We start from the raw sequence: 22,203 nt of genomic DNA, 5'->3' as shown, positions 1-22,203 counted from the left end.
CTCGTTATGGTTTTTTGTGTAACATGCTCTTTTAGTCTTCCTTCTAGCCCATTATGACTGTCCCTCACCTGGGTCCTTCAGTAATTGCTCGGAACAATCAATCCAGTTATCCCACCTGAGGAATCTAGAGGGCCATGCCCACCAGAAGTGATGTAGGGATGGTCAGAGGAGGTTATTCTGGTTGTTCATTCCTCAATCAGTGCTTCAACATGAATATTGTTCACCTTGGAGGTTAAAGTATACTCAGTGCTGTATTTTTGTTGACTCAGTTTTGGTAAGACTGCACAAATAGATAGAAAACATTACTACAGCACTTACTTAATACCTCAGTAGGATGATGTTCTCTGGCTGGGATGTCGAACAGGAGCCTGGGTGTGCGGGTGGATGGTATGTGCCCTGTCAGGGGCTGGAGCGCCAGGACCGTACACTAAACGTGTCACCATGTTGCCATCAGGCCACTTTTGTACTAGATAAATTAGTAATCAGGAAACAGAAACAATCTCTTTAGCAGCTTCTCCCTCCCTGCTGTCATTTGTGATCTGCTGACGAACCTCTCGGCGGCTGGAACACCACTGCTATTTATGGTTGTCCTCGGAGCTGAGCCGCTAATTGTTGCTGCTTTACTGAGAGTGACGAGGAAATGTGACAGCTAAAGATGATATAATTTATGAGAAGAGAAGGCTGTAAAGCAATTATGGAGGAACATACTTTTTACGAATGTTATAGTTGTAATTTAATATATTCGTATTCTATTATTAAAACATGAGGTTCTGTGTGCTGATCTGCAGAAAAGTCACGCAGTTCAGGCTGCGGCTCAGAGACAACTACCCACCAACACATGCAATAAAACAAAATGGCTTTTGTACAACTGTAGGCACTTATATACCACATAAATTGCCAATACACTATGGTAGGGAGCACAACAGGACAGAGGTGAAAATGTGATACAACAATCTAGTTCTATTTAGATACTAAATTTAAAATTATTTTCCCCAAGCTTCATTCCATTTGTTGGGTTTTGGGCAAGCATGCAGAGTCATTTAGGGCTGTTGCTTTCATCTCTTTCTCATATATATTCCCCAATTTAAAGGCAATAGAGCATGCGGATAGCTCCAGCTTTCAGGCACAGATAGGGAAGAGCCATGTGCATCCATTCACCTCTTAGCTGGACTGAAGCAGGATTTAATAATCAGCCTCTGCTTTGCCTGGCATGTATGATACAGTTTTCTAAGCAAGAATTATGAAAATGGGAAAGAGAAGGTAAGCATAATCTGCCACAGTGTCTGCAAAGGAAATCAAAGCTGAAGTTCCAGACTCATAGCCGTCACGATGTCAGTTCTCGCCCAGTGCTGGAAATACTAAGATCATGTTTCATACATTTGATAGCGTGAGATGTCTGTGGGCTGTAATAAAATTCATTTTTTTGCACTGTAAATCTTTTCTCTTTAGGCATGGAAGAGGTTACAAATGTGCATAAAATTGAAGTGAAAGTGATTAAATCTCACTCTGAGCAAGTATTGACAGATCTGCCTTGCTTTTGGATGCTGTGGGAGCTGCTTTCTTTGTGGCCCATGCTCAAGATAATGAAAACCAGTCAAGTGATGAAACTTATATATCCAAAGAGGATTTTTGCTTCTGCGTATTTGTTTTTAATATGTTGTTGGTACAGAGATGCAGTTATTTCAAATCCTGTCCCCCCTGGAAGGGAATGGGTGTAGACTACCACTGCCCCCCACAGCCTCTTGGTGAGCTGCAAAGGAAAGGCTTTTAATTAATTGCTATGCTTTTACAAAACACTGTTTATTTTCCACGTGCAGATATACAGGTTGTCTTCATCTGGGTTGAGCTGCTGTAGGCTGTGTGTGGGTGTCTTGAAATGGATGTTTGTAAGGGAAGAGGGTGGGATCCATTTGTGGAGAATGGGAAAAGGCACAGCTCCTGCTAAGGGAACAACTCACAGCTCATGTGGTTGTCAGTATTTATCTTGTACACAGTCACATCCTTAAAATTAATGCCATGCTATGAAGTGTCTGGGGTTCGTGTTGACCAAGGTGCCTTCTTTATGCTTCCATCTGCCAAGAAATCAGAAATCCTGCCTCAGCTCATGTGGGGAGGCATTGCTCTTGCCTCTTGTTTTTTCTAGGTTCTGATTACTTTCAAGTTGAGAGTTAGCGTGATGCTCATAAAACCAGAAGACTAACAGCAATGGCAGCAGCACAAGGGATATGGGATAGTTGCACCTTGCATCCATCCAGTCCTGTGTGTTAGTAGGAATGCCATATGACACTTCATCGCTCTGTGCCTCCCTGCAGCAGATCTGCCTAACCTTTTTGAAGTGTGACAGCCAGGCCAGGTTCCACCATAATGCGGACAAAACACTTCTCAAGCCAAGTTAAAGCAAAAGTGTAATGGGAGCTGAAGAATCCTGTGCTGGGCTCTGCTTGATGAGTGCGTGTGATGTGGTTACCTATAGCTGGCCTGAATCTGGAGATTGTTTCCAGTACAGTGTTTGTCTGTATATATGAGCTGTATTCTTCAGATATTCCTCATGCTAATTTCTTCTCCTGTTAACATTCACCACCAATTAGCAGAAAAGGGCACTTGCCACTAGTAGCAGTATGTAGCCTCTTTTCAAACAGAAAGGTCCCCTTTTTTCGAACAAGTTACATGATGGAGATGCCTTAAGAGCACATTTATTTGCAGGTACGCAGGCAGTCAATATCTAGGATGTTTCCTTTCTATATGCTATTTTGTGCTTCAAAATAGCTAGCAGCCCACATGGATCCCACGGTTTGTTGCTTGTTCCTTTGCACGAACCTGAGGAAAGGGAGATGCAGCTGTTCTGGGTACCTCTGTACAGAAGGAATACTCCAGCATTTCAGATTCTGCATGCCACAGCTGTTGGCTTGCCTCTGGTACATCTAAGTTGCCAGCCAGCTGAGGTTGACATAATTATATGTATATTAATTAACATGTATATGTTATTTGCAAGAGGACAATCTGTTTTCACTATTGGAAAGCCATCATCCATTAACACTAACAGCAACAGTGTGTGAGATCTGTATCTGTTTTGCATTTAAAGAACAAGGAATGCTCATGTATCGTGGATTAAAGCATGGTGAAATCTGGTAATGCTGATGTTTCATTAGCATTCCCCATTTTCATGTAAATTAATTTCTTTGAGGAAAATCAAAACCATACCTGGTGCTAATTGCCAATGATAATGATGAGCTGAGACTCAGTATGAGATTCATTATCGAGGTAGACTGTTTCTCTCATGAAGTCTTCAAATCAAGACTGGAGTGCTTCTGGAAGTTATACATCAGGTGAGCTCCAGGCTCCTGGAGCTAGTGCAGGAAGAGAGCTACAGAATGCACCAGCTACATACCCAGAGACATGATCTTCTTTGGCCTTTAAACCCAAGGAAGATTGTCTTTCCCCTCCTAAAGTAACCACAAAGCTTTTATTGACCATTTTATCTGAATTATGGATGATGCTTTTGTCAACTACATTATTCTTGTGAAGCAGAGCGGTGCCAAAGACAACTTTACCCTCTTAAGGCTCAGATGCATGGAACGCATCTTTTCACAGAGAGGTTACAGAAGTACACGCTATCAACAGTATTTCTCACCTGAATTCATTTGGCGCTGGTGGTTCGTTGTCATATTGAAAATGAGAAATGAGCTGCGGTGGTTGAATTTGTGAGAAAACTCATCAAGCAAAATTATCAGGTTTGCTGAAAGCTAGAGTAAAACCCCCTGAAACCATTAGAGGGGTTGGCATTACAGGAGCCAGCAGTGGAGAGTATCAAAATATCCCTTTGTCGTGGGAGTTCTGTTGCTATTTGAAATTGGACCACATAATGGATAAAGCTGAAATATATCACAAAATAATGCATGTCATTACTTTGTAACCTGTTTCATGATGTTGTTTTTTTCAGCTGCATTTTATCTCTCTTCGGCATGTAATAGCATACCAGTTTATTGAATATTTGCAGTCTAGCCTTGAAGGATGAGTTTTATCCTACCATGTGTTGAAAACCTTCGTGTCCAAGAGAAGTTAATAGGAACTGAAGATAATCAGCATTTTGTATGGTCAGTCCTTGATTGAACAGACAGTTCTGACCCTTGTATGGAAAATGGTCAAACAGATGAACTAGGGTTTCAGAACAATACTGCAAAGAGCTGGAGTTACAAAAGAGCGTCTTAAATGACAGTCTTGAAAATACCTAAGAGTAAAATTGTTAAAATTTGTCAGTCAAAAGACAGCGAACACCATGAAGAATATTTACATTTGACTGCACTCTTATGTATTATGCTCTCAAAATATTCCGACTTGTTGGTGGCGAGCTTGTCCTGATGTAAGCAAGTATTTCTGAAAAGCAGGCCTGAAAAATTAGGAGTAGTCTGTGATGAATAATGCTTTCTGGCTGTTGGACACGCCAAGCAAAATACGCACTGGCTGTGGATAGCAGAGGGAGGTGTGTTAGGTCTCTGAGTTAGGGGTGCTCTGAGGGGCTGGGAGAACTCCTCTGCCCTGGTCAGGGCACTGGTAGAGACAAAAAAAAAGTAGTAGTTTTCAGCAATCCCAGAGAATAAGCCTTATGCCTTTCTCTTATTTATCTTCCAAATGTGTGTTTCACTGGTGAAACACTGAGGATCAGGTTTGTTTAGATATATTCAGTTTTTCTGTGCATGGTTGATTATGATTCACTTTAATGTATTTTGTTGAATCCAAATTACTCAGAAAAACTGCAGGTGCTGAATAAGAATAGTTGATGATAACAGCAATGCCTGATAATTTTAACCTTTTGAGAATATCCATTAGCTTAAACTGATCTGATGATAACTCAGTTAGAATATTGGATTTTAATCTTTACTGCAAGAGCATACATACTTCATACACTCACTTCTCTTTTTTAATTTTTAGAAATGTGAATAGGTGGGGAAAGGCCTTTTCTGTATTCATTGGAACGCAGTTCAATAGAAAATCTCATAAGTCCAGTACATGTAGTAGTTACATCCTAGTTACAGAATTTGCATATAAATAGCGATGTTTTTTTTAACATGCCTGGTGGAGAACATGTTATCAGCTGATATATCCCTAATCTGTTGCCAAAGTATTGCAGAATATTTTGCTATGTATTCAGCTGCAAATATTTGCAGTTTTTACTGACAGAGGTATGTAGCATCACTAACAAAGTCATTACTATTTTTACTTATTTCTGTTTGTTTTAACTTGAAAGTCATAATTAGGAAAGCTGGTACCTTCATCCCCATGTTAGAAAATTCTCAGAAATCATAAGACTTGAATAAGAATCACTGTATCCATGGGAAAAGCCAAGTTTAGTCTAGGAGATACAAGAAGTTGGAGAGAATGTCACTGGTTTTTAAAAAAACAGAAATCTTGATGGGCTCTAGTTAGGGTTCCTCAGCAGTGAAGTCATACAGACTGCGAGACTAGAATAAAATCAATAGGCAGTAATTTTGTTGATAGCAAGAACTGGAGCTAGAGACAACATTTTGGCAGATCTAACAGCCGTCTGCCTGGAGTCGCGTCTGCGGGCATATGCTACCCAGGGGGAAAGTGCTCATGGGCATGTGGGAGCCTGTGCACCCCTGCCTGCGCTGCAGCCCTCGGACCAGCGGCCAGCCCTTTCCATGTGGGTCTGGGCTTGGCAGGGTTTCTGACTGTTCTCTGGTTTTCTTCCAGGCCCTGCTGCAAAAAAGAAGTACGTCAGTTATAACAACCTGGTCATCTAGCCCGATCTGCCACATGGGGCGGAGGACGGGTGAGGAATTTCATCCACTGCTGGAGCAGACCTCCTCCCAAGCACGGGGCATCCGCCTTGGCAGGGGCGACAGCACAGCGATGCTGCGGGAAGGCGGGAGAGGAGCTCCATGCTCCCGACGGCTGCTCCCTGAAATACTCTTCATCGCTCTCGGCTTCGTACGTCGCTGGCTGGTGCTGCCGTCGGCTGTGGCCTTGGCCCTGCTCCGGCCACGGGAGCCGCTGTGCCCGCGCGCCCGGCTGTGGCACGGGAGGACCGGCTCCCCGGGGAGGGCTGCATTCAGCTACAAGGACTTTAAGGGGCTAATTCTGTCTTTATATGTACTTCCAGACTGCAAGTTTTTGAACTTTCTGTACAGTTTGTGAGGATTTTTGCATATTGCCATCCATGTTGTTTCGAGTTCACTGTTTGTTTTTTGAATGCACAGTTTCATTGAGGCCCTGTTCTCTCAGACTTAGCACATCTAAAACCAACCGGCAACTATGGATTTAAAAGACCTGTGTACATGACTTGTATGATTACTACTGTATCACTGCAATCCATATACGTTATTTTTTTTAACTAAACAAACAAAAAAAGAATTAAAGACCAAAAACTGTGCTGGCGAAGTTAGTCTCCCCCCACACACTTCACAACTCTGATGGGCTGCAGAGGAAGCAGAAAGGATGGTTGCTGAGTTCTAGTAGAGGTCTTGATATTTGGAATGCATGCCAGTAATGTATTTTATGGTACATGTTAATAATTTATGTTTGATATTTGTATTTGTGTTCTGTTATTTTATTTAAGGTATATGACTATTTTGCAATAATTTCAATAATTCTTATGATATTTGGAGGAAAGACTATGGCTTTTACATGTCTTGAGGTTTTTTCTTTGTTGATGCCCCACCATGATTGACCAGTGTGATAAGGACTTAAAAAAGCATGTATGTTTTATACTGTTTGTAATAAGTAATTTCGTTAATCTTGCTGCTTATGTGCCAATTTAGTGAAACCAATCTTTGCCGCAAACTCTTCCCTTCCTTTCCATTCTCTCGATCCTGTGATATTATCCAAGAATGTATCAATAAAGGATTTTGGTTAACTTTTTTTTTATTTACTCCAATAAATATATTTTTTTTTCAGTTGTTCCCTTCCCCTCCCCCCTTGTGACTAAAGTTTATTTCATGACACTTTTGGATATGGACATCCAAAAACCTGATGCAGAGGCACTTCAGGCTTTGTGCACAAAGAGCAGCTCTGGAAGAGGTGTTGGGGGAGCTGGCAGGTAATTGCAGGAGGAAAAATAAAAGTATCTTTATAAGCATTGGGATCTGTAACAGCCCCAAAAGCCAAGTTGCAGTCACGCAGAGAAAGCCCTCCTGTCTGTGTCTGATGGTCTCCAAAGCTGTCTTCAACTGTCGAGTCTTCTTAAGACTTTGAAGGATGCACACCAGAATGCAATTAAATGAACGACTAATCAAAATCAATCTGCCAGGCAACTGCTGAGTGAGCTGAGGGGGAAGGGAAAAGTTTAGGCAAGAGGTGAGAGGAAACTCATTCCAATTGCAGCACAGCACCTGCTTGCTGCCTTCAGCATAGTAACAGTGTTTTGGGTGCAGTGTGACGATTACTTTGGAAAGTATTTAGCCTCCCATTTTCTCTAGACAACTTGATCAATTATACTGATGAAGTTAATCAACATCAAAAGAAAATTTGACAGCTGCAGCATGGGCCACAGTGCATAGCGATGAAGACCTCCATGTCAGACCTTGATTGACTTTATGCCTGCAAGCATGGAGGCTGGATAGATGTTTGCAAGGCCTTCTTGCTGCTAGTTTAATATTCATAGATGGAATAATGAATTACAGCAGACAAAAGATGAAATTCTACCCAAGTACAGGCTTTGTTAGCAAGAAACAAATTATCAGCCTAACAAATAATGACGGCAGAGGCTCTTCAGCATTATCTTTTTTCTCTGTACTGCCCATAAACAAGGACAGAGCCAGCATTGGGCTAAATAAGTATGTTACCATTAATCAGCAATTCTTGCTCAAAGACTGCATTTTTATTTTTCTGAATGGGAAAAAAAAATTGTTTGTTGGTTTGATGGTTTGTTGGTTTGTTTTTCACTGTTTTTTGGAGAAGGGGGGAATGAGGAAGAAGGAGGAAATGGTGCTGCTGGGAGGGAGTGATGTGGGGTTTGGGTTTTTGTATTTCTTCCCCCAGCTCATGTTGCATTAGGTTTGCAGAGAAGAAAACCTGAGCCTTGCATTTTCCTGCTTATTTTATTTTTATAGGGGTGTGTGGGCATGCACACACACATACTCGCACACATGCACGTGAAGCGTGTATAGCAACCACAAGCCTCATGAGCTGCATTGTTTGTTAAAGGTTAGCTGCCTGATGTTTTACACATCTGACTGCAGTCGGGGCTGAATTTCCTCTGAACATGCACAGACTCTACATCAAAGTTCTCAACTCGTTTTCTTCAGGTTAACACAGAGTCGGTCTTAAATGATTTATCCACCCTGAATGGCTTTCTAGTTTGATCACTGCCTGAAAAAGTAAGTAAGTAAGTAAATCGCGGAGGCATGAAAAGCCTGGAAATATTTTATGTATCAAAGTATTACATGGAATATGCTTACTTTGATTTGTGTCATTCACTGGTGTCTTCCACAGCCAAAGCATTGGTGAAGCCGGTGCAGGCAAGGTCATATGGTTATACCTGCACAACTGCAAGTTCAACCAGCATATGGCTAGCTTCTCCATGCACATGGTGTAGAATGAAAGGAGGCAGACCTATACCCAACTATTTAATAATGTACATTAATAGCTCTCTCTCTAGATGTATGTATCTCCATATATCAGCAACCATACATATATACCTACACATATAAACAGAATTTATAATCAATATACAATTATGCTTATATTAAAATATGAATTATGCTATTCAGTAATCCAAATGCATTAGTAAATTTTTGGATCACCTCTACCTCTCTATATCTATGTATTAAACCTCTGAAGTGAGTCACTGAGGAGACCAGCAAGGCACTGGTTTTCCAGCTTATACAACGTGAAGATGTTGCATTGTAGACTGTTGACAATATTTTTTTTTTATTCCACAAGCTATGACATGCTATTAGACCCCCACAGCACGTTGTCAAACAAAGAAAAAGAGCCCTTTAGGTCCATTTAGAGTCCTTTATTTTACAACTGGCTGTACTTAACATCAGTGCAGTGTTGCTGTTGTTTCCGTAACATCTTCATCTTGTTACCCACTGACTACACACCGGTATTACAATACCAGATTTCGTCCTTGTCAGTGTGTTATTATACCTGTGAACTGAACAGATGGGAACATAGCTGGCTCTTTGTGTTGAAGACTACAAGTTTTACGTCATGTAAGTGGTAGCTGTCAATGTTGGGGCGTTGCATGAGTAAGAAGGACTAAGTTTGGACAAGGAAAGCTTGTGGGATTTTCCCCCGCAAAAAAACCCCCCTGAGCTTGTGTTAGCAGGTGCTGCGAAAACATGTAAAACTAAAGGCGGGTCTACACAGAGACCTCAGCCTGTATAGAGCAGACAGATGGTTACTTGAGGTAACTGTATGTAGAGTAAAAGGTGACCGTGGTCTCTGCACCTCCATGGAAAGCTGTCCTTCAGCTGGAAGAGATTCAGCCACCAGAGTCATGAGTATAACCTCCCGAGGTGCTGAGCAGCTACTCACACACATACTCATGCTCAGTCTCTGGCACGCTATCTATAGCATGCACTCAAGAGAATAAATTCTATTACTTCTCATCATGATGACTATACTGTGAAAAATGCCTATGTGATTATGAGAGGAAAATATCATGAAGAATGGGAGTGATTTTTTTTGTTGCCATTTATTATTTAGTCTGAATTATACCCAAATTGTTTTGCTATGTTAATGCCAAGTTTATTGTTCATAAATATCATTGCAGAGTTAAGCTTTCTGGGCATGCTATATGATAGATAATGACAATTATTTAGGCTGAGTCAGAGCTTAGTCTTCATTTGTGACATTAATTGCCTTTATATATAATTAAATGCACTATAATGCTTCCACATACAGAATCTGTGCATCCATGAAAGTGCTAATCAAACATACTTATTAATTTCTAAGAGAGCTTTCTGTACAGGCTTTGATACAGTTGAGTGTTTTTTGGTAAACAGTCTTTTTGATAAGATGTTTAGCAAAATATTTTAATAATTGCTTTTTATGCTACAGGCATAATTAACATTATTTATAACTAATTAATAAAAGCCAGGGGGTGAGGTTCTGCTTCACCCAGCTCAGTGGGTGCTTTGCCTTTGACTCCCACTGAGTCAGAATTGTACCACCAGCCCTCAGCATCCCTGGCCTTCCTCAAAACTACTTCACAAAGACAAATGTTGAAGGGGGCTGGACGCAGGCAGTTACACAAGTCGGAGTCCCCTAAGATTTGGCCTGTGGCCTGTAGGCTTGTTTCTATCAGTTATTTACCTTCAGCCCACACCTCAGATGAAACAGATTTGAACTTACACCTCCCACACCTGGGGCTACCAACTTCAATTCCCTATTTTATTGTAAGATTGCCAGTCATCACAGCTTTATTTCTTATTTCTTGAGGGAAAGGAGAAGGGGGAGTGAGGAGGTGGAGCAAGTGAGAGAGCTGCTGTATTTGAACCCATTCTTTCAGTCTCTTGAGAGCCCATAGGAGCCTGCTGGTGCACTCAGCTTCCTTGGAAGGATACGTGTTTGCTCTCCACTTTGTTCTCCTACTGGCAATGGCTGCTACGAGGAGTATGTTTACTCCTGCCAGCAGTTTGGGAAAGCCCATCCAGGTGTTCGCTTCCTAGGCACTGAGCAAGCCACTAAACTGTTAAAAATTACATGGCAAAACCAGGGCAGGCTCCAGCTGGCTGCCCTGCACAGCCTTTACTGCCATCAGCACTTTGCCTTGCAGCCTGCAGCTTGCCTTGCTGGTGAGAAGCAAGCAGAGAGAGCTTGCTTTGGTGCATGTTTGTTAACATCTCTTCTCCACCCCACCTGGGGCCAGCAAGGTCTCCTCCAGCCACACGCTGCTTGTTGGGTTGGTTTTCTTTAAGCCCAGGCCAGTCATTTCCTGAAAAGGCTCGTTCTGCTGTGTGCCTAGTGAGAATTTACAATCCAGCCTTCATAAGGGTGTCTGCAGTAGCAACAAACACATCATAACACTTTACTTATATGAATTATTTTACCCTGTATCATGGTCAGTAAATCCAGACCTCCAGTCGGGGCAGGGGGTCATACTGCCTTAACTGCTGTTCTTAAGAACTTGTGCATAGGAGTGCATTTATTTTCCAAGATGTCTACTTGCTGTTCACTCTCTTGATACAGCCACCAAGCTTTGTATTTGTATCACACGTATTTTCAGCAACTAACTTTTATTTTTAGTAACTGCTTTTATTTTTTACTGTCCAAGAAGAGTTACTTCCTTTTTTTTTTTCCCTTAAGAATGATCTCAACTTTATTTTTCCCTCCTGTTTTTTGACACCTGTAGTATACTTGGCTGCAGATAATGTACAAAACCAAAAATAGACCCTGTACAGAAAATGGACCTACAGGGAACAGTATCAGCTTTCCCTTTCAGCTTCTGCTGGAACTGACTCAGAAGAGCGAGGCTGCATTCTGCACTGCTGAGCAGCACACACCAACAACTTCAATCTCTCTGGGTCATCAGGACCAGGAAAAGAAGTCTGGATTTAAGATGTTAGGTGATCTGTGTAAACAGGCTTCGGAAGCCAGAGCAGCAGTGCTGCCAGACCCAGCCATGCCACTGCAGGGAAGGGGACACATTGCTTGCATGATGCCTCTCCCTGAAAGCAGAGGCAAGTGTGGGACTTCTTTATTTTCAATTAATGCTTTGTTGTTGATGACTACTTAGTCATCAGTTTATTATGTCTCTCTCTGCCTCCTCTGTCTCCCTCCCCATCATTTTATTAGCACCATACTCACACAGTTCCTGCAATCCATGAAACAAAAGGCCCAGTTCTGCTCCTTGGGATCAGAAGAGTAAGTACATGTTCCCACAATCGTTCTCAAACCATGCAATGTGGGTGTAAAAGAACTTGACCAACGGCAGCACATGATTAAAAAGACATTATTTTTCAGCCTGGACATATACAAGTGTTACAGTGAGGTAAGTGGTAGAGAAGACTAGAGTTTTGGACATCTGTGGACAGATGGCTGGAAAGGACAATAATTTACATATGGTACTGCCTGCATATAACGTGTTTGGTAGACTTTATTGTGAAGTAATATAATGAAATTAAAAATGAGCCATTTTCAGCCAGGATGCAAAAAAAGTGCTTGAAATCGCTCAGGAAGTTAGCAAGGTATCTGGTCAGCCAGAAATACCCATTCCCATGGCAGGAAGCTGAGCTACCACAGTGTGCTCCCTGCGTGGCAAGGTTGCAAACCAGTAAGATACAGGCACAGAGAGGTGGTGGTTCGCTTTTCGGACTGACATGCCAACAGTTCCCTCACATACATGGAGAAAAGACACTTGTACCAATAGCACTGATGAAGAATAGCTTTTACATGGGCACTGGGTGGCTTCAGTGGGTAAACTGACTGCAAAGGTGGACACTGGGAAAACCATCTTCCACGCTTCCACCCCAGAAACTTTCCAGCCCCTAGATCCATCAATGCCAAGTCAAGCCAGGCAATACAGAGGCATAAAACTGTTTTAACAATGTGACATAAACCCCAGGGTTTTCTGTGGTCTCTTTTCTGTTTCTGTTATTCATTTTATATCTCTTGGTTCTGACCAAATCTTAAGTAGCTCTAGCTTTATTCCATGAGTACAGGGCAATCACTTTAAGCCATCCTGAGTCGAAGCAACTGTTCCCTGTAAAATCTTGCTGGATTCCAGAAACCTGACAACCTGGAGCACGGTGGGACTGTTCTGCTCACATCGTGTGAAATCACAGTTGTACCAGCTCTTCCAGAGTCCCAAGTCCCTTGCTTGACATGGGTCTAACTGCTGCTCCACTGCCACCACATCATCAAACACCAGCTTTACAAGGCTGGCTTTGACCCTGGAGCTCCCTAGTGTGGCAGCCAAGGGCACTGCCCCAGGCATGCTCCATAAAAATAGGGGAAAAAAGCCCCAGTGTGTGAATTACAAGGTGCATCTGAGCCCTGGTTATGTATTTAAGAATTGTTACAACTGCAAAAGCAAGAAGAAAAACAGAAGTATCTAATCCCCTTTGGCAACTGCAGGTCAGACAATACCCTTCTGGAAGGAGTTCACAGGGGGATCCAAAATCCTTTAGCGGTCGTTGCAGGAGAATATCAAAAGCCTGTGGCTGAGGAAGACAGTGTGTTCTGCTCCCTTCCGCCCATGGACACAACAATCTGGTCTGCAAACCTGCTCAATCCCTCTATGGCCATCATCCTTTCTCAGGATCTCCATGGTATGAACCACAGGTAAAGATGGCTTCTGAAGTCAGTGCGGCTGGTCAACGTCAATACTGCAGACCTCTGGCCTCAGCGGCATTCTTCATGGCACAGATAGGCTGGCACAAAGATTTGGCCTATAGAAGGGTGCAATGCATTTCTGAGAGTAACTTTACTATCCTGGGAGCCATGGTCTCCAGCTTTAAAAACAGCTTGGCCTATTCTTCTTAATATGCCAGGATGTGCCTGAAATCATGACAACCTCTTTCCTATACCTTCACCATTAGTCACATAAACGACTAATATACACACCCCCTTCTTTGTTTAACAGGATGCTGATATAAAAGACTGCCTTTTCAAAATAATTCATAAAAAATGATCCATACCCCTTTTTTTCCTGGATTATTATACTTGTTTTATTCATTTTGTAGACAGCAAAATCACATAGTGAATATTAATGACTGTGATTTTACTCTCACATTATTTAAAGCTAAAATAGTAAATTTTTACTTACAGCTGGCAGGAATTCTCCTAGGTACGGTGCATTTATTTCAGGCCACTGTGGGACTGTCATGTACGAATTTGGGGTGAGAGAACGGGGCAAGCGAGGCGATGCATGCCAGCTCCCTGCAGACCAAAGCTTTGCTTCTCTCTGATGTGGTGATGGACAGAGGAGTGCCATTGCTCCATTGTGCACCGATCTAGTGATGCAATAGCAACCTCAAGCTAAGCGCTTGCACCAGGTCCCAGGTTCACCACACTAAAGTAATTCAGAGGAAACTGGAAGAGAAGACCACTTGTTGCCTGTTTGGAAAGCTGACCTTAGCAGCACTGCTGTCTTCAGGATGGTCCAAAATCTGCAAGGGTGCACACACCTCCTGCTCCCACTAGGTGACCATGCTGTCAGGTTTTACTTTTTAACTTAGGCAGGTGTTGACAGTTCCAGCTCCAAAGTGTATGTTCAGCCCCTGCTGACAAAGATGCATCAAGCATGTTGTTAAGCAAAAAGTTTGCTTTTCCATCATCTTTCCTGATGCTGCTGTTGTCCTCCAAAGTTGATAAAGGCTGTTGCATGTGCGTTAGCAAAAGAAGAAAAAACTCTTTGGGTATATGTGGGTAGTGCTTAGTGAAGTACAAATCTGTGCACTGCAATAACAAGTGGAAAAGCATAAACACTCATTTTGCTCAAAGATAAGTGACTCTGTGTTAATTTTCACTCTGTTTATGAAATTTTAAGATGGGAGGATCTTGAGGAAGCTTACCAACTAATTCCTACTAACAGAATAAAACAGAACAGTAGAAAGTACAGAAGGCAAATGAAATAGTATCTTCCCTGTTCATCATGACTCATCTTTAGCAGAAATTTGCCACTCTGTGCTTGGATGCAAAAATATAAAACTTTTCCAAAATAACACTTTATTGGTGTCTCATCTAATTGCTTTCCAATCAGCTAGAACTTTTCATCTAGCCAAGCTGCTTTTATTAGAGGTGAGCTTCCTTTAAGGACTATTTCATATACAGTAGAAAATGTATTTGTTGTCTTTCAGTTACAAATATACAATAAAGAAAAAACTTATTGAAATAACTTACAAAACATAACTTCTCGTTCCAGTTCCTTCTTCAGCAATGAAATTAATTTTATACGTAATTCATCTCATAGTACTTATACAATGTGAATAACACATGGACTGTTGATGTTATTCAGTGAGCAAATGAGTTTTCTTGGTAGCCTAATGATCTGTGCAAAATGTATTTATTTGAGTAGTTTTAGCTCTTTTTCTGAACCCACTGGCTGCTATGGAAATCTTTAGTTAACCTCATCTTATGAATCCATCCACCATAAAGTGTCACCCACTCTGTCCTGTGGATATCAGCAGGTCCCAGTTCTACTTCCAATCTTCACGTAAAGAAAAGTTTGCACCATTTTTCATTCCCTTTGCGCTTGATGCACGGTGAGTGATTAAGGCTGTCCCTTAGGGGCCTCTTTGCAATGCATGTTCTGCCAAACACCGATTTTCTTCCCTAATTCTTATCTATTGGAAGGGGTAAATCTCGACATCTTATCTGACCAATAGGAAGTCCTATAAAATGGATAACGGATTGTTTGTGAAGCATTAATCAGCATGGGCAAAAAAAAATCAGGACAGATACTGATAAACAAAGTGGTACAGTAAGGATAGCTTGATGCTCAAGGCTGGTTAGCTGCAGTTTACAATTAGTGCTAAATTGTGATAATGAGGTGACAGAGCATAAATCAGCCTTTTGTTTAAGGTTTGTTAGGCAAGAATTGTGCTCGCTGCCATGTAATTCACTTGGGATAGTTTTCTGTGTAATTGAAGTCCTTGCAGCGCTGCAGGATGTGCACGTACCAGGCAAGATGGTTCTGCAGCAGGAGACACTGCCCCTGCAACAGTGCCTTCACACATGGAGTCTGTGAGCTTAAAACAATACAGAAGCCACATCTGCAAAGGTTTTAACACAGGTATGGAGGCCACAAATACAGGTGGCTGATGGAAATGCTGTAACTATGTCTGCTGAGGAAAGGATGTGAGAGTAGTGGGTGGGTGAGATGCTGCTCTAAATACATCTCAACTACAGTAAAAGCTTCCAAATTCCTCCTTAGGCACCAGGGCATCAAGCCAAGTAGCCAGAGGAAATTGCTGTCCAGTGTCCCAAAGCCACAGAGCTGTTTTATCCTGTCTGATTTTACTGAGTCTGAAGACATAGATATGAACATGAGCATATATATGCATTTCATCTATATATATATACATACAGTATATTTACATACCTTTTCTATTTTGACAACTGCAGATTTCTCTTTTAACCACTGGCTGGTTGATTTCTGGATGTGACATGAGTAGCAACACAACTGATACAAACGGAGCCACCTTGTGTTCGGGCCAAAGACAAATCTGAAATGTTCCTGAAGAATTCGTGATGTCAGTTTAATATCAGCTCTTAATTCTTTTTATCTAATAGCCTTAATGCAAGCTGGAGATTTTTGATGGAACTTAAAAGCTTTTTTAAGAATTCTACTTAATCATGAAATACTCTACCTAAATGTTTAGATTCCCAAAACTTCCGGTTCTTTCACCTTTAGTTTATTAGGTGGGTAAATATTGTTAAAACCTTTTGGTGCATGTGGCTAGACTGTCAGCATTATGGGATAAGCTATACGATGGTGTCTAAAGAAACACAGTCTATTTATAAGAAATATACTATTTCTCTTTCAAAGAATGAGCAATTTTGCTGAGCATGGGGAGAATAAAAAAAAACAGGTGACTACGTTGTTCACAGCTCCAAGACTTTTTAGGTTCACATTTTTGGCTTTCTGATGGGCTTCATGTCTGCCAGGTGTGTGTGCTTACTACTGGGGACCTGTGCCAACACACAAGGGAGCTCTGGGAGGATGGAGATGAGCTGGCTTTGTCAACTGGAACCTCCATTCTTGGAGATACTCAAATCCCAGCTGGACAAGGTCCTGAGCATCCGGCTCTGGAGCCAGCCCTGCTCTGATCATGGGACTAAGCAGATTCCAGCTGTCCCTTGCAGCCCCAGCCGTTCCACGAATCCATGAATATCATCAGGGAAAGTCAACGCTTCTAACTCCTCCCTGTGGATCCCAGGAAGTTTTAGCATGCTTAGAGATATCCATGGCACCGAACCACAATGACAGAATGTCTTTCCTTTCCCCCTGCCAAAATAACTTTTAAGCAATAGGGTTTGTCTGGTTTTATCTCAGGCTTATTGTCACAGCCAAAGATTTATTAAATCCACCAGTGACAGCCGTTCTTTCTCCTAGTTGCAGGCTTTTATCTTGTTAAAAGTTTTAAACAGCATCTCACACAACAGTGAACATCACATACATTTCAACATGCCCCTTCAAGGAAGAAATTCAGTTCATCTGTGAGGAATGTATCTCAATCTATTGCTTTTTAACTTTAAAAAAATGACCGTTTCCTACTATATTAAATCATAGCATAACAGAGGTTTGCTCTAACTTTTCAGCTGGTCTTTCACAGGTGGCTTTGGAGCAAATGAATTATGCTGCATGTGCTTTTCCCAGTGCCTTGAAAAGAGGGTTAGTGACTTGGTAGAGATTATTGGACATTAAAAGCCAGACAGCAGATAATTGCATAGGAAGAGCGGATGTATTTCTGGCTTCTTCGTATCTTCTGGTTGGTGCTTCCATACTCTTTTCTGGGTTCCCATCAGTACAAGGATGAGTGGCCAGAACTGCCCGCAGCTTAAGACATTATTAAATGGGAAAACTGGAACAACGTACAAATAAGAAAAAGATAAGTAAACATCTATAAACATTACAGTGAATTACTTGGATTTCCTACAGGCCAAAGCTTCATCTTGGTACAAGAGGACTACCTGAGCCATTGATATTCCCAATGTCTCTTTTTTATGTGTTGCTTTTTATGACGGAGATTTGTCTTGAGTGATCGGTCTTCATTGTAGATGATGAATGAGTCTGACATACAGAAGCATGTAAAGCACAAAATACATTTCCCCACAAGTATATTTTCCTTCATGTACATCTGCTTACACATTTGTTTTGTGAAGTTGATCCCAACACTCTAATTGCTACTTTGGAAGCATTCCTTGTCCTAAAAATACTTCTCAGTTTCATCTCTTGTGTGAAGGCTGGAAGACGGTGGTGCTGATTGAGTAAGCAAATGATGATGTGCCATCAAGCAAATACAATTTGAAACTGCAGCAAAAAAAAAAAAAAATAAGATCAACAATATTCACATGGTAAAGGAGGAAAAACTGAACGACAGGGAAATGATGGCTCATACAGATCCACATAGAATTCATATACCAAATGAACTTTGGTCACAGGACGACTGACGCCAACTGCATTTGCAAAGCCTGAAGGGTTTTACAGAGGGAACCCAAAAGAAATATGACATGCACCAGTCAGCACCCACGGGCTCTTCAACTAATAGAGCAGGGATGCAAATGCTGAGAACCCACATGGACGGTTCAGTGGATCCTGCCTTCACCCCTCAGTTGAGCACAGTTTGGCGCACTGCAGACATCAGTGGAGTACGGTTCAGTAAACAGAGAATGGACAAGATGACCAAGGAGGGGCTCGCTTGAGCTCATACCCTCTCATCCTGGAAAATCTCTGGAAAATCACTGGCAAATGCTTCCACTTCTCTTAGGACCTTGCATAGATAAGGAAGGGAAACCAACAGAGAACCCTATAATGATAAAAAAAATTTATATGTGGTTTATGTTGTTGGAGGAAAACAGGCTGATCAATCTGTTTACAGAGTAAATCACACTAGGCAGCTGCAAAGATTTTTTTTTACCTTTACTCTTGTTCTTCTTCTTATTCATGAACACTTGAGCTCTTAACAACAGAAGCACTTGCTTAGGGAAAGCTGGAACAAAACCCACTTTCTATGCATACAGCTTTTCAGTTCCCCCACCTATACTAATTCATCTCTCTCTTGTCATTTTTACACCCTTCTCTTCTACAGATGTGTCTACCTCTTTAGGTAAGATGAAATTAAGCAGATATAGCTGACAAGCCAACACGGAAGGAGATCTGGACTCTTCCAAAGGTAGTATTACAACTCTCTAAGAGGTATTTTTGTTTTCCTTTACTTGAGTTTCCCTTTCCCTTTTTTAGATTTTATAAGGCACATTGGATTTTACATGGCACTGTTCTGTTTTTTCTATATATAGCAGCGTAGGTGTATGATGACTTTATTTGTGCATGTAGTATCTGCAGCCCCATATAGCTGTAGTTTACTCAGAAACAAAGCAGTAAATCACAGAGGTATTACAGCTCCCTGGCTGACACGCACTGTTCAGCCCTCGCTTTCAAGGCTGCACTCATTCTCAACAGGTACACTAAGAACTGTGGGATTTACTAACGGTCTTCAGCTTCGTGCTTTGTGACCTTCTGGTAAGAAGCTGGAGCAAAAAAAACCTAGAAAACTGTAGGAAAGGGGAGGAACACATGATAATCTGCAGTACTTTGGTAATGAAAATTACAGATTCATGAAGTTTTTTACCAAATTTGGAGTACAGTGATATACCGCTGCCCACCCCAGTGTTCAGTCTAATGGGGACAGCAGTCCGGCTGTTCTTCTATAGAGGTCTGCTTTTGGAAAGACCTACTTTTCTTCTCTGCAGCAAAGTTCTGATGTTGGAAGTATTCTGCAGCCTTTTCAAGGGGTTAATTACAACCTGAAAGGTATCTATCTTCTCAAATACACGCCAGTGTCAATGTGACAGTACTGAGCACTGATAGCCACCCCCAGGACAGGGATCCATACCACATGTGGGGTTAAATTTACAGGCACCATTCAAATGACAAGGTTGCATGTCCACATATGACCAATGACGTTTATAGCACAGCTGGTAAGGAAAAGGACTGCAGCCTTTCAGCTTTAAGTCATGACATTTTTCAGGATTCAGAGTTCATCACCAGTGCTGTCTGCCTCTAAGAAGGACCACATCAAGCATGCCTCCTTGGCGAAGCTGGGCGTGGAGTCACCTATCCACTAATATCTACCTGGAGTGACACACAAAAAACAAAAGGTAGACTATGAGAGATTAAGAAAGCAAAATAAAGTGTAATTTAGGAATAGATTTAGAAAGGAGAATTTTTCAGAAATCTCTCAATTATGTTTCATCACTGTACCACTGTGTGGTCCTTATCTTCTTATCTGGAAATAGGAAGCACACTGAGTAATTAAATAATCCGGAACTTGTTTTCTTACACACACATACACACGCACACTGGCATGTTTACTTAGACTAAGCCAGGGTGACGTACAAAATGCAGACACTAGAGGGCAAGGATGTATACAAATTTATTGAGGAGGGCACGAAATATTGGGCATAGCACCTGAGATAAGGCAAGATGTTACACACTGATCCATCAGTCCTTGCTACCGTGAGCGACACATACACACTCAAAGATGCCCATCATTTCCTGTCCCACTTCACCACTGTCAGGGTGGCTTTGGTGTTCTGCTTTCTTGACAGTTTCCTCAACTTTGATCTGCACATATTACACAAAAAGCTGTACTGAAGGATGCTAATACTGTGAAGAAATCATTCTGAGCCTTGGTAGTGCCAAACCTGAGTTGTACAACCTTAATTTGGCCCCTTCATGCAGTATTAGACACTCTTTAACTTCAATTAGATGTTAGAGTAGTCTTTTTTTTTTCCCCAAGAGACTCTAGCAGGGCAGTATTGCTTAATTAGCAACCTTCCCACAATTGATTTTAGTCACAGCATTCAACATGAGCCCCAGGCCTTATCTGCTGTGGCCTACACAAAACCTCTGAATATCACTATCCATATAACAGAATATAACTATCCACATAATATAACATACTACCTAATACTACTAAATAACTCATATGAAACTATTAACATCCTCTTCAAGCATTTCAATGTTCTTTGTTAAGCAGGCTTTTTCCAGAGGTTTCCTCTGAATCAAGGTGGTATTACTGACCCTTTGTATCCTGAATGTCCTGAGCTCCTCTTAGTACTTAGAAAAAGCAGACCAAAGCAAACATATTTCCATGATAACACTTTATCTTTTCATTAGAGCTTGCTCTTCGAAGACCAGCTTACCAAACATGTTATGTTTTAGGAATTTGAGAGTCCTGAAAGAGTGTAGATTTAGATTAGGTAGAAGGAAGAAATTCTCTGCTGTGAGGGTGCTGAGGTGCTGGCACACGTTGCCCAGAGAACTGTGGCTGCCCCATCCCTGGCAGTGTTCAGGGCCAGGTTGGACAGGGCTTGGAGCAACCTGGTCTAGTGGAAGGCGGCCTGCTCATGGAAGGGTGTTGAACTAGATGAGCTTTAAGGTCCTTTCCAACTCAAACCATTCTATCATATGTCTCTATACTTGACAAAAGCCCATCTAAAGCTCCGCCAAAGGGCCCCCACCGCTGCACTGCCTGTCCAACTACCCATCCTCTGTCATGTGGAGGGTCTTCCACTTTCTCAGAGGGTACCAGCAACTGCGCCCAGCGGAGCAACAAGTTGCCACTCACATTACTGTGAACAGAGGAGGAAGCATAAAGAGCTCGTATTTCCAAAAGCTGATGTATAGCTCAAGTCCTGTGGCTTTCTGCAGGGCTGGGTCCTGGTGGCCACAGAAGGCAACTAAAAGGCTGCTTTGCCTTGAAAAGTTGTCCATCACCCTGACAAGACCAATAAGCCTCTTGTAGTGCAGGACTAGGCAATTAAGACTCCTCTTCCCTGTGTACACGTGTGCGACAGCCAGTGGAGACCACAGTGGTGTGGTATTCCACATTGCTCCTTCTCAGGGAGACATGTCTCCAGTCTCAAGGGAGGTCCTTCCCACTGAGCCTGCACAGTTGCACTGAGCCCCGTGTCTCTCATCCTGCGTCAGCTTTATCTCACACCTCTTCTGATACCTTCTCAGACAGTATCACAGCATCCTGACAACAAACATTGCTTTTCTTTTTCTTACCATCTCCCAGGGAGCCAGAGTCAGATTGACAAGAATTTCAGAGACACAAACCAAGCTACTGGTACGGGTGAGGGCTGGCTGCCAGGAGCCCTCCTCACCTTCCCTGCCCCAGGAAAATCCCTGTGGGAAAGGCAGACACAGGTAATTGGTATGCCCAACACACAGGAACAGCACACACAAATCTCTTATCTGCAAATCCGAAGGTAACAATTTTCACAGCTGGTGCCTTTTCATACCTGCCCAGGAGAAGGAATGCGGAGAGATCAAAGAAGCTGCAGTACTCACAAGATGACCAGAAGAGAGCTATAAAGTAAATCCATTTAAAAAATAAAAAAACCCCTTCGTCTCACAAAGATAAAGTAACTGAAGCTGATAAATTGCTTCTATCTGGCCAGAAAAAGATAAATACTACATGCATGAGGATTAAAAAACCCCAACAAAACAACTAAGCAGAATTTCTAAAAAGTCATGCTGGAAACCCAGACTCTAAGGTCAGA

General features: G+C 41.9%; 1 protein-coding gene across 3 annotated transcripts in view; it reads left to right on the top strand.

The window, feature by feature from the left end:
• GRM7 (glutamate metabotropic receptor 7) overlaps positions 1-6,914 on the top strand; it is a 316,514-nt gene extending 309,600 nt beyond the window's left edge. For all 3 annotated transcript variants that reach the window (XM_030501640.1, XM_030501642.1, XM_030501641.1), the window contains one exon: positions 5,713-6,914. Coding sequence is in view for 1 of the 3 variants with exons in the window: in XM_030501641.1 (XP_030357501.1) it covers positions 5,713-5,762 (50 nt within the window). In the remaining 2 variants the exon portion in view is untranslated. The remainder of the gene's footprint in view (positions 1-5,712) is intronic.
• Positions 6,915-22,203: the final 15,289 nt, after the last annotated feature.

The sequence above is a fragment of the Strigops habroptila genome, chromosome 11, assembly GCF_004027225.2.
Source record: "Strigops habroptila isolate Jane chromosome 11, bStrHab1.2.pri, whole genome shotgun sequence".
NCBI lineage: Eukaryota > Metazoa > Chordata > Aves > Psittaciformes > Psittacidae > Strigops > Strigops habroptila.
The sequence above is the reverse complement of the archived record's forward strand: the minus strand, read 5'-3'. Positions and strand labels throughout refer to the sequence as shown.